At 32.3% G+C, this 12,925-nt stretch overlaps 1 protein-coding gene across 5 annotated transcripts in view; it reads right to left on the reverse strand.

The window, feature by feature from the left end:
* Sgk3 (serum/glucocorticoid regulated kinase family member 3) overlaps nucleotides 1-12,925 on the reverse strand; it is a 118,157-nt gene that overhangs the window by 27,716 nt on the left and 77,516 nt on the right. For all 5 annotated transcript variants that reach the window (XM_046428569.2, XM_046428571.2, XM_058574012.1 and 2 more), the window contains 3 exons: nucleotides 9,405-9,480; nucleotides 5,050-5,137; nucleotides 331-380 (listed from right to left, as the gene is read on the reverse strand). In XM_046428569.2, coding sequence (XP_046284525.1) covers nucleotides 331-380; nucleotides 5,050-5,137; nucleotides 9,405-9,480 — 214 coding nt within the window. The remainder of the gene's footprint in view (nucleotides 1-330; nucleotides 381-5,049; nucleotides 5,138-9,404; nucleotides 9,481-12,925) is intronic.

Consider the following 12,925-nt stretch of genomic DNA (forward strand, 5'->3'; position numbering starts at 1 on the left):
CTATGGTCTGTTGGAAAATATGGTCAACTGATTTTTTACACACACACACACACACACACACACACACAATCAGAACAGTGAAAATGACAAAATCTAATTAACAACTTATGGGTTAAAAAAAATAGCCCTTTAGAAGGGCTCTACTGAAAGCAATGAAAAACTAGAACACTAGGTGAGTCAAGCATATGATAGTACTATTTTCACTGTAATTACAGTCATATATTATAGCCCCCCTCTGTTAAACTGGTATAATTTACATATATCTTCATGCTCTTAAAGAAGATCTTCCTAAAATGTCATCAAAAGATTGCTTGAAATAATTAAACCTACTGAGGATTTCCAGTTGGTCCCAGGTTGATGTTCTGTGAGGTAGAGTGTAGCTGTTTGAATGGGGAGAAAAAAACAATAGCATTCTTATTGGAGTTTCAAAGATTATCAGTCAATTATTATAGCTATCAGTATATGTTAAAGAAACTTTATTATAAAGTACAAAATTCTTAATAACTGCACATATGTATTTGGGAACAATATAAATAATCATTTCATCATAACTTTCAAGAGCAGTTGTTAAGGAAAAAGGTAAGCCAAAAATCAATCATAAAGTTGGCAAATGAATGCAGTAAAAGCAAAGAAAACTGCTTGAAAGAGATGGGCACTGAAACTATAATTTAAGAGGAAATCTTTTTCACATTTTGAAAACTGGTTTAAAAAGGCTATTTGTTTTTCAAATTTTTAAATAGTTCATTAATAATACAGAAAGTGATAGGATTATGGCAATGATGACTATCAATATTGGGTTTTCAGTTTTAATTTGATGATCAGTAAATTGATTTCTAAAGCAAATACAGACAACAGTATTTTTCTGATTCCAGCATCACAGTTTTAGCAAAATTTTAAATAGGCCATTCTCTTCGCAACCATTAATATAGTAAATTTAATTTCTGGTATTAACTTTGAAACAAACCTATACTCACCTAACATGCCATAAAGCAGTTTAACTAATAAAAGATTCTGGCTCATTAGTAATAGTTCACGAGAAATTTAGCTCAAAACTCTGAAAGATTAATCTAGTGATCATGTCAGAGTGAGTGTTTTGTTTTGTGATGCTAGGGATCAAACCAAGTGCCTCCAGCATATGCTCCTTCAGCAAGCTACAATCCCAGTCCAAAGTAGACGTATTTCACAAAAGCCAAGTACAGGTAAATTATGCTTCAAATTCTCTTTGAAGTTCTTTATATATTTAGAGAATTAAATTAGTTATAAATGCTCTAAGTATGTATACTTTTACAAGAGTCCTATATAATTGCATTTCGTATAAGCTATAAATAGGAACAAAGCTTTTAAAATTTCCTCTCTAATCAGAACTAAAAACATTTTATCTTACTAAATTTCTTTTAGAGACACATGTTATACATATTTTTATTTAAATTCGTTTCAAACTTATAATGTTCAGAAGACAGTATTTTTAAATTTAATGGCAAATACTATCACCTCTTTAAAGTTCTGAAGTATAGTAAGTTTCTTATGAAAAAACAACATTGGCACTGGCTTTATAGTTACAATTAAAATTTATTTCCTACCAATACCTTTATATGAAAAATCTTCATGTAATAAATTCTCAATTCCCAGAAATCAAAATAGCAAAAGATGAAAAAATGTATAAATACTCTGAGGTACATTAAAGGAGACCTGCTCTGTAGTGGCATAATTGTAACACGAGAGTAACTTTTTATATTTAAATATTAGTGTTGCAGAGCACCCCACAACATAATTCAAACAACGTTTAAATCTCAATACACTTATTCTTTTCGTGAATGTACAGATAACTGGATCATTTTTCCATTCAATGAAACATTTTTTTCATATGTCAGAGAAGTAAATGTCGATTAAATAACAAACAATTTGTCCCCTGAATTAATATATAGTTAGAAATTTAACTTTTTGGCAACAACTTTATTAGTGGAGTACATTCCTAAAATGATGAAAATAATTTTTCTTTATTATTATTTTTTTTGGTATTGAACCCAGGGCCTTACACATGCATACCTATTTTAAAAATATTTTAGATGTTGATGGACCTTTATTTTATTTACTTATTTATATGTGGTGCTGAGAATTGAACCCAGTGCCTCAAGAGCTCTACCACTAAGCCACAACCCCAGCCCTACATACCTATTTTTAAAAGATGACATCAAATCATTAAATTGTGAGTACAGTATATTAATAGAATGAAGACTAAATGAAATCATAAAATCATGAAATCATTCTTGACTTCTCTTAACCTCTATTTCTCCTTTTAAATAAGGGAGCAGGGGTCCAGATGTCCTCCAAGATATCTTCCAGCTATGAACTTCATTTAGTTATCCACCTAAATGTTTTTAATAAATAATTACATTTTCCAAATGACTTAAACCAGCAATATGCTCACATAAGTAGCAAGCAAAATATGGAAAATCATAGTTACAATAATTTTTTTTTTTCTGTAGCAGGGATGGAACTCAGGGGCACTCAACCACTATGCATCCCCAGTCCTTTTTTGTATTTTTTGTATTTTTATTTAGAGACAGAGTTTCAGTGAGTTGCTTTTTGCTGAGGCTGGCTTTGAACCTGTTGTGATCCTCCTGCTTCAGCCTTCTCAGCTGCTGGGATTATAGGCATGTGCCACTATGCCCAGATATAATGGATTTTATTCTTAAAATATTATTTAAATAGTTTAATCTTTTAAAATTAAAGTATAAATCCATAATTGGAATACACAAAAAATACTAGAAAAAATGTTTTTAAATATCTACAACCTTACCAACAGATGATTCTGCAAATATTTACAATAATTTCATTTTTAAGTCTTTGTATATCTATTTAAAACTGATTGTTGTTCATGCTGTGTGAATATGTATATAGTTTTTTTCATCAAACTTTTACATACTGAATTTACTTAATAGCATGCCAAAGATTAAAATATTACCTTAAAAGATTAAAATATTACCTTAAAATTCTTTAAAATACATAATCATATGTGGAGAAGCTATCTGATTGATAATAAAAATTGATTTTAATGTTTATATAAATCATACTGAAATAGCATCCTTTTTTCCCTGTGTAAGGAATTCATTTGCATAAATTCCTAAGTGAATAGAATCAAATAAAAACTTGATACATAATGAATTGTTTTCCCGAAGAGTTGCATAAAATCATAATGACACCAGTAATGCCCAATGGTTCTTGTTGTACCTGTCTTCATCAGTCCTGCAGCATTTTATTTACTTTATACTTTTGTTAATTAGGTAGAGAAATAAAAATCTCTCCTTTAAAAGTTTCATTCATGGACTGGGGATAGGTCAGTGGTACAGTGCTTGCCTAGCATATGTGAGACTGAGGATTCAATCTCCAGCATAATATTTTCTTTCTCTCACTCACACAAAAGCCAATAAAATTCATTTTCTATTAGCATCAAAGTTGGAAAAACCTTTTCTTCTTATGCAAATGTTTCCCCATTTGTTGTTGCTGTTGTTTCCTGACTAGGTACATGGAGATAAAATAAAAATATTCTTTTACATTGTCCTAGGAGCAACCATGTCAGAGATGCCAGAGTTAACTCTGTTCTCTTAACTGGGAATTCTCCTGGGGCATCAGAGAAGGAAAAATATTACTTTCTATGAATTATTATGCATTCCGCTGTCATTTATTTAAAAAAATCAATAAAAAATATCAAACTAAAAATGCTAAAAAGAAGTCGCATAAAAGAAATATGTCTATTTTCCAAGACTTTAGCTCTAATGTTCCAATTCACATTATTATCTTTTAAAAAAAAAAATTTAGTTGTAAATGGACACAATACCTTTATTTATTTTTATGTGGTGCACAGGATGGAACCCAGTGCCTCACAGGTGCTAGGCAAGTGCTCTACCACTGAGCTACAACTCTAGCCCTCATACTATTATCTTTTAAAACACCAAAGTAGAACCATAACACAATTAAAAGACACTATAAAGAAAAATGACTTCAATAAAACTCTTCTAAGTTTCTTATACATATTCAATAGTTAATAAATTCTGAATTATAAAGGTACTATCTTATTTATATAGAATTTGTTATTATATTATCATAATTTACCTTTACCCATAGCTTTCAAAGGTAAATGTGGGAAATATCTTCATAAGACACAAGCTTATTTTACTTATTTGCTATCTCAATCTACTATAAAAATTAAGAATAGCCTAATTATTGGAGATGCCTGATGACTATGTATATATAGAACAAAAATAAAAGTGGAGGGCTGGGGCTGCAGCTCAGTGGCAGAGCACTTGCCTAGCATGCGTGAGGCACTGGGTTTGATCCTCAGCACCACATAAAAAATAAATATATAAACAAATAAAATAAAGGCATTCTGTCCATCTACAACTACAAAAATTTTTTTAAAGTGTTTAAAAAAATAAATATATACAAGTGAACGCCAACTGATACAGGTATACTATTTTATACAAAAAACCCTGACAATGCCAAGGAAGGGATATATATTTTTGTTGAATAAGGTCCTTCCTGCTGACCAAAATTCAAAACAATAGTTTCAGGTATGATGATGACAAATATATACAATGGTAAAAAAAAATTATATAAACTGAAGAAAGCAGAATATAAAGTTATACACACTATGTAATTTAGACAAATTAAAAAATCTTACACATTAAGACAACTCTGAAAAGAAAATCATTAAGATGTTAAAATTACTAGGTCTGGGTGGCAATAATATGGGTAGTTTTTTTCTTCTTACCTTTTATTTTCAAATTTTTCTTTAACTTGCATTAGATTGTTTACTATAAAAAGTATTTTATAAGAAATAGTGCATTTTCTAAGAAATAGTGATCAGTAATTGGTATATATATTGTTTTTTGGATTTGGAATCCTCAAGAGTAAGAAAATCTACTACAGATAAAAATCTATGCACAAAATGACTTCCTTTTGAATAAATGTCATCCTAAAGTAGCTAATTTCATTTTGGGGGAATAGTAATTTTTCTGTTAAAAAAAAAACCATAATTTCTCTTACTACCTTCTGAGTACTTCTTTCATCCTCATCTTCAGATGGATCTGACTGATGTCTGGGGCTATCCATTTGAAGGAATGCTCTGACATCTGGACTAAAAACAAAAATTAATTTTATTATGAGCTTGAAAGCATGTCTAGAGACTTTCTCCACTTTAAAAATCAAAAGAGAAATCACTATTTTAGCATTTATAACAAGAAAGCTAAGCAAAATGTATTAAAATTCTTTATTGTAAAAGGAATAATTAAATTAACTTTTTAATAAACAGGGACCACAACAAATATCAAAGATATAATCAGTTCATAGAAGAGGAAACCCAAACACCAAGCAAATTTGTGAAGATGCTAACTTTACTATGAAATCTGAGAAATACAAATTAAATGATTATGAAGTAACACTTTATATTCATTAACTGGCAAAAGTTAGAAAGATAATAATATCAAGTTGGTAAGAGCCAAGACAGTGGTGCATGCCTGTAATCCCAGTGCTTGGGAGGCTGAGGCAGGAGGATTGCGAGTTCAAAGCCAGTCTCAGCAAAAGCGAGGTGCTAAGCAACTCAGTGAGACCCTGTCTCTAAATAAAATACAAAATAGGGCTGGGGAAGTGGCTTATTGGTCAAGTGTCCCTGAATTCAATTCCTGGTACGCACCCCACAAAATAAAAGTTGGAAAGAGGAGCTGGGGTTAGCTCAGTGATACAGCATCTGCATCGCACATGTAAGGCACTGGGTTCCATCCTCAGCACCATATAAAAATAAAGAAATAAAATAAAAGATATTGTGTCCATCTACAACAACAACAAAAAATATATAGAAATGTTTCAGATCAGCAGTCTTTAGAGATTAAAAAGTAGGTTAGTGGTTGCCAAGAACTGGAGGAAGAAAGAATGTGGAGGTATTCCTTTTGCGGGGTGGTAGAAACGTCACATTAAACTTGGGATGACAGTAATGATGGTTGCACATTGTGAATATATTAAAAACTACTGAATTCTACAATTTAAAATAGTTAAAATAGTGAATTCTATCTCAGTCAACAATTTTAACCAGGTATGGTGGTACATAATCCCAGCTAATAGGAGGCTGAGGCAGGAGGATTGCAAATTCAAAGTCAGCCTCAGCAACTTAGTGAAGCCCTCAGCAACTTAGTGAGATCTGTCTCAAAATAACAAATAAGGGGCTGAGGTTGTGGTTCAGTGGTACAGCGCTCACTTAGCACATGAGAGGCCCTGGGTTCGATCCTCAGCACCACATAAAAATAAATAAGTAAAATAAAAGTATTGTATCCATCTACAACTAAAAAATAAATATTCAAAAAATAAAAAATAAAAAGTAGATAGAGGCTCAATGTTTAAATGCCCTTGGGTTCAATCCCTGTTACCATTAAAAAAAAAAAATTAAAGGTGAGAAAAGGATCTTCAATCTTAACACACAGAGGCCACCACTATTAAACACTTTGGCAAACTTTAATTTGGTGTTTTTCTCTGGAAAATTTGTATCTTACTGTTTTTTACTTAAAAATTACAGCAAAAACATTTTCCTGTGTTGTTAAAAGCTCTTTGTAAACAATGAGTTTTTATAGATGTATGATGTAAAATACAGATGCACTGAAAGTTATTCAAATTTTTCCACTTTAGGATACATAGTGGCTTCCAACTTTTTACTACACAATTTTCACTACTACAAATAATGTTACAACTGACAATCTTTGTGCCAAATCCTAGAACTGAATTTATGATTTTCAGGATAGATTTTTAAAATTAAAAACACTTGGTCTAAATTATAAACAATTTTAAGACTTCAAATATAATCTGTTAAACTGATTTCCAAAGGGGCTGTACCAATTTATTCTCTCTTAACAGTATATGAACATCCTAAAGACTCTTTCAGCCTTGGTTAGCATTAAATGCTAATACATTATATAAATAATTTTATATCACCAGCACAATATTTGCACATTGTGTAACAAAAGATTTGTTAATGGCATAAGAAAGGAAGGGAGGAAGTGCAAAAAGGAAAAAATAATTAAGTTTAAAAAACTCTTGGCTACTTATTTTTGGGGTGCTGTTCATGTCTTACTATCCTGAATGGCATGGCAGAGTTACAAGGTATACAGGTGTATGTTTTAAAAAAAATCCATTGGTTGCATACTTACAAATTATGTGTTTTACAGTTCAATATTTTTAAAATTGGTAATTAAAAATAACAAAATTGTTTTTAGTTAATTTTGATGCTAAACATTAAAATCTTTATAATGGCACAGTTCAAGGGCCAGAATGAATACTCAGCATTTAGTTGTTGGAAGTTTTGACTAACACTTGCCACTGATATGCCAATTTAAAGAAATCTCCCCTGCATACAGCAAAAATTAGGGGTTGGAAGAGTAGATACAAAATGAAGACAACATAAAACTTGTGCTAGGGAAATGGCATAAGGTTAAAAAAATATATATACAAAGAACCAAATAATAAAAGGCTCGTTGCAGAGGAATAGTCCTGACATGGGAACTCTCAAAGAATGCTCTTCAACTTTGAAATAAAAAGCACTGTTTTTACTGCACTGGCAATCCTGGTGCTACTACTACAAGAGCAGGACCTCCATGAACCTTGTTCTGTGATTATGAGGGGGAAACATAGCCATAGGCAGATCATGTCAGACGGGGTCCAGTCATAATATTTTGGTTAATTTAGTAAATTAAATAAATAATTTAGTAAATTAAAATAAGCTTAAAAAGATCAGAGCACTTACTCAGAATGGAAGAAGTCCTCCATGAACTGTAAAGTACTATATAAACGGCAATCGTCATTTTTAGAAAAATGGCTCAGGGCTGAGAATGCAGCTGAGCAGTAGGGTGCTTATCTAGCATGTGCAAGGCCTTGGGTTTAATTCACCATACCACAGACACAAAAATTAAAACTGCTCAAAAATATAGTTCTTCAGTGTTGAGATTCTGAAAAATCTGATAAACATTTATCCTGTTCAACATTGTCAATGTAAAAATGCAACTTTTACATTACACAAATAGGTGATCTGAACCTATCTGTGTAATGTAAAAAGCTCCCTGATATTTTATTTTATCCTCTTTTTCTTCTTCTTCTTCTTTTTTTATTGTTGTTTGTTTGTTTGTTTGGATACTGAACAAGGGGTACTCTATTACTGAGGTACATCCCTAGCCCTTTTTATTTATTTATTTACTTACTTATTTATTTTTAATTTTGAAAAAGGGTCTCACTAAATTGCTGAGGTTGGCTTTGAACTTGTAATCCTCCTGCCTCAGCCCTCCAGATTAGTTGGGATTATACACACATATAAGCTACAAATCACAACACAATCAATGCCCAAGAATAAACCATCAGGCTTAAAAATTAAGAAACAAATGAAACCACAGTTCTGCCTATCATTTCCTAAGTATTTCTGACCTACCTCCTCCCCTCATCTGGAGCTGCTGGCCTACAGAAGGAAACTTAAACTCATTAGCACAAGATACACACAGGGCTAGGTAATACCTTCATCTTACATGGCTGCATGGAATACTGTGATGAGGGCTGGAAGCCTGTGGTGGTAGCAGAGAACATGGTGACAATATGTGCTTGAATCCTGCCAATGCCTTCAGTTTCATCTACTTTCTGAAAATCTATTTTGTTCCAGGTACCATGCAATGTAAATACTTTAACATCTTGATGTTTCAGGCTTTTGCATCCTCTGTTAATAGGTAACACTCCATTTGGCTTGAATGCTCTCCCTATCTTTGTGTTCTTTTTTGGATGATTACACATCCTTCAGGTCCATGAGCACAGCAGATCACATTTTTCTATTATCTTCTAGCATCTCTATCATAAAAATTACCTGGCTTCAGTTCCCTATTTCTATCTGTTTCTTCCACTAGATAGAACCACTAGAAGGCAGGGACAGTGTTCATTTAGCTTTATATTCCCAATGTATATAGTGGGTACTTAAATATTTTTTGAAGGCAGGGATAAATATCAAATAATTAGCAAAATGTTTTAACTGTATCATGCAAATTTCTTTCAAGTTTAATTTATAAATTTATAAAGAACAAAAGAAAGGAAGAAAATCACTAAGACAAGTTGTTGAAGGGAAAGAGGATAAGACACAACAGGAGGAGGGGCTGGGGATGAGGCTCAGTGGTAGAATGCCTGGCATTGGCATGCATAAGGCCCTGGGTTTATTTCCCAGCATTGCCAAAAAAACAAACAAAATAAAAACAAGAAGGGAAATGCTTCAGGAAGATTTTACAAACATACATAGCACAATAACATTTCATAGGATAAAATCTGTCTGAGGCTTATTAATATTTTTAGGTTTCATTTCACTGTCTCTTTAGAACATAATAAAAATTACTTACTGGTTGTAAAGCTCTGGGTATCTGACTAAGTTCTGAATGAACTCATTCAGTCCTGCTCTCCTTTGTTTAATAAAATCTGTAAGAGGGATATAAACTATTAGGATTATTTATGTTAGCCTATGTAATTATCATCAAAACATTCATATAAGAATAAGCAAGCACAAGATGGTAAATTGTGATTCATAATCTATTTCTTAATTCATCCTACTTGGCATACAAGGAGGAACTAATTCTTAAAATATATGTATGTGTATATGAAGTCTATATGCAATGATTTAAGAATCAGAATAAAGCAAATACATCTCTCAAAAGAACATCATCAAGAACTGCCTATTTTAGGTTCTAAATAGAGTCACTATAAAACGTGCGTGGAGAGACACTTTGCTTTGTCCAACTCCTTATGAACCACCATGAAATTAGTAAAAATTAACACTATGACATAGATAACTGCAAATCACACTAAAAAAAGCAAACAAAAAATAAGGATTACTAAAAATCCTTTAAGGCAGGGTAATGATAATTAATTGGTTAAAAGAATATTACCAAACCACTGACTTAATTCCTGCTGTTAAAAATCCCTTGAAAAATACACTGGTGTGCTTTCCTAACAAATAATTGTCCAGTATCTACAGTTGTTTGTTGATAACTGAGGTTAATGCAACCATCAGTACAGTTTATCAATAAATGTTAAGCACAAGTGTTTCTTGGAATTAGAAAACTTTACTCAAATATCTTGTCTCTGTTACTTACTGACCTTGAACTTTTTCTTTTTCTTGCATGGGAATATACTCATTATATATTACAAAGTGAAAATAACAAGTTGCATAGATACCTTTTGTGTACCTTTATACATGACCATAACACGATGCAAAGCAAAATGTCTGAACCATGATACACCAAAGAGAAAGAGTGAATCTCTAACTGAATTATTTATCTCATGTACTGGCAACTTCTCCTTTTAAACAAAGGAGAATATACGTTTGTGTGTATTATTACTTGTGTCATACACTCAAAAAATCCTAAAATAGACACTTGAGATAATTTAAGTCAAGCATGCAACACAGCACCTGGTATGGAGCCAGGCCTCAGTACACATTCACAATTATCTGGAAGGCTTGTGCTCTCTCTTCTCTCCAGTTGTGGTGGTAGGATTTTTGTGCTGATCTATCCACACTGGTCCTGAACCATCTTGACCACTCAGGTAGAGATTATAGGTGTGGTCCATGGCATAGAATAAAGTGACACTTTCTAGAAAAATCCAGTGAGTCACATGGCATTGATGCCTAAACATCAAAACTATGTAAAAGTCAGAGTTTTCCCTGCTGTCCTTGAGTGGCTGATACCACCCTCCTTTCTCTCTAAGCTACCTCATCTTCTACTGATTTTTTTTTTTTTTTTTTTTGCATTACCAGGGAATGTACACAGTGGTGCTCTACCACTGAGCTCCATCCCCAGCCCTTTTTATTTTATTTTTAATTTTGAGACAATGTCTTGGTAAGTTACGTAGTTGGCCTCAAACGTATGGTCCTTCTGTCTTAGCCTTCTGAGTCACTGGGATTACAGGCATGCACCACTGTGCCTGACTTCTACTGATCATTTTGAGGTTATTGTATTAACTTCCTTCTTGTCTATCTCAAAGTCTTTTTTGGTGTTTTTACCTTCTGTCTTTTTCTCTTGTCCCCAAATAAGCAGTTTTCTTCCTGTTTAAATCATCAAATTCCTCTTCCATGTTTTTTTTTTTCATTTTTTTTTATTAGTTGCTTTTTCGAGACCTAACTCTTTACTTACAAAATAGGATAATAACAATATTTATACCTCGTAAAACAGTTAAAAAAGAGAAATGCATGCAGATTTATACAATACCTAGCAGATAAGAGAGAGCTATCATGAGCCATTATCATATTATTATTAGTTGTTGTAGGGTCAAAAAATCATCCTAAACCCTAATGATTAAAAAAAAAAAAGTCTTAAAAACTGAAGACATAGGCTATTTGAAAAAGCGTCTCTTAATGGTGAATATCTAGATAAAAACATACACAAAACTATTTAAAGTCAGTAATGAAATGAAAAGTCTAGCAGCACTTAGTACAGCATGGGCTATAATTCAGAGAGGAAAGGAAATTCCTATTTTTATTCTTGTCTCCAAAGTAAAATATATCTTCCTTAAGTATCCACAGAATAATTTAAAACTGCTTCTGTATAATCATTAGATTTTTTTTAATATTACAAATGAAGTTATTCATTTTAGTCTTCTTTACATATTATTAAATCCAGTTCCTGAGAAATGTCTTTGAACTACAGTTTTTTAAATTTATATTTTATTTTTTGTGTTTCTGGGCATTGAACTCAAGGTCCTCACATATAGTAGGCAATTGTTCTGCCACTAAGCTACCCAATCCTCAAGTACAGTTTTTAATGTAAGCCTCACATATACTTTAATGTTTGATGACTTTTTAAAAAATGACCTTGGAAGAGTTTCACAAGATGCCTACCTTGTTCAAAAATTGCAAAAGTATATCTGAATCTAAGAAACCTAATTTTATATATTTTTTAATAACTATACCTTATATCTAACAAGTGGGGAGAAAACCCTTTGACTGGAAATAACTCATAATTTTGGTGACAAACACTATATATTAAGACCTTTATTGAGTATAAATCAGTAACAAGCCCCATTATGTTAAGTAGAATATTGTTTATATTTTTTTGTGTGCATGTATGTGGTGCTGGGGATCAAACCCAGGGCCTTGTGCATGTGAGGCAAGCGCTCTACCAACTGAGCTATATCCCCAGCCCTCAAACTTAATTTTTAAGCTAAAATTAAGCATGCAAATATCTGAAAATAACTCCAAGTCATGCACCCATCATAGGATGAGTACTAAGAATATATATAAAGTTGATATATTATCTATTTTTTTACATTTTTAATTTTATTTTATATTCTAATTTGTTATATATGACATCAGAATGCATTACAATTCATGTTACACATATAGAGCACAATTTTTCATATCTCAAGTTGTACACAAAGTATGTTCACACCATTCATGTCATTGCACATGTACTTATGATAATGGTGTCCATCTCATTCCACCATCTTTTTTACACCCCTTGCCCACTCCCTTTCCCTCCATCCCCTTTGCCTTTCTAGAGTTCATCTAATTTTCCCATGCTTCCCTTCCCAATCCCACTATGAATCAACCTCCTTATATCAGAGAAAACATTCAGCATTTGGTTTTTTGGGATTCACTAACTTCACTTGGCATTATCTTCACCAACTCTATCCATTTACCTGCAAATTGCATGATTTTATTCTCTTTTATTGCCTGAGTAATGTTCTGTTGTATATATGTACCACAGTTTCTTTATCCATTCATCTACTGAAGGGCATCTAGGTTGGTTTCACAGTTTAGCTATTGTGAATTGTGCTGCCATAAACATTGATGCGGCTGTGTCCCTGTGGTATGCTGTTTTTAAGTCCTTTGGGTATAAACCGAGGAGTGGTTTAGCTGGGTCAAATG

The sequence above is a fragment of the Marmota monax genome, unplaced genomic scaffold (genome assembly GCF_021218885.2).
Source record: "Marmota monax isolate L192 unplaced genomic scaffold, Marmota_monax_Labrador192_F-V1.1 WCK01_AAM20220418_F8-fsc00044, whole genome shotgun sequence".
Taxonomy (NCBI): Eukaryota; Metazoa; Chordata; class Mammalia; order Rodentia; family Sciuridae; genus Marmota; species Marmota monax.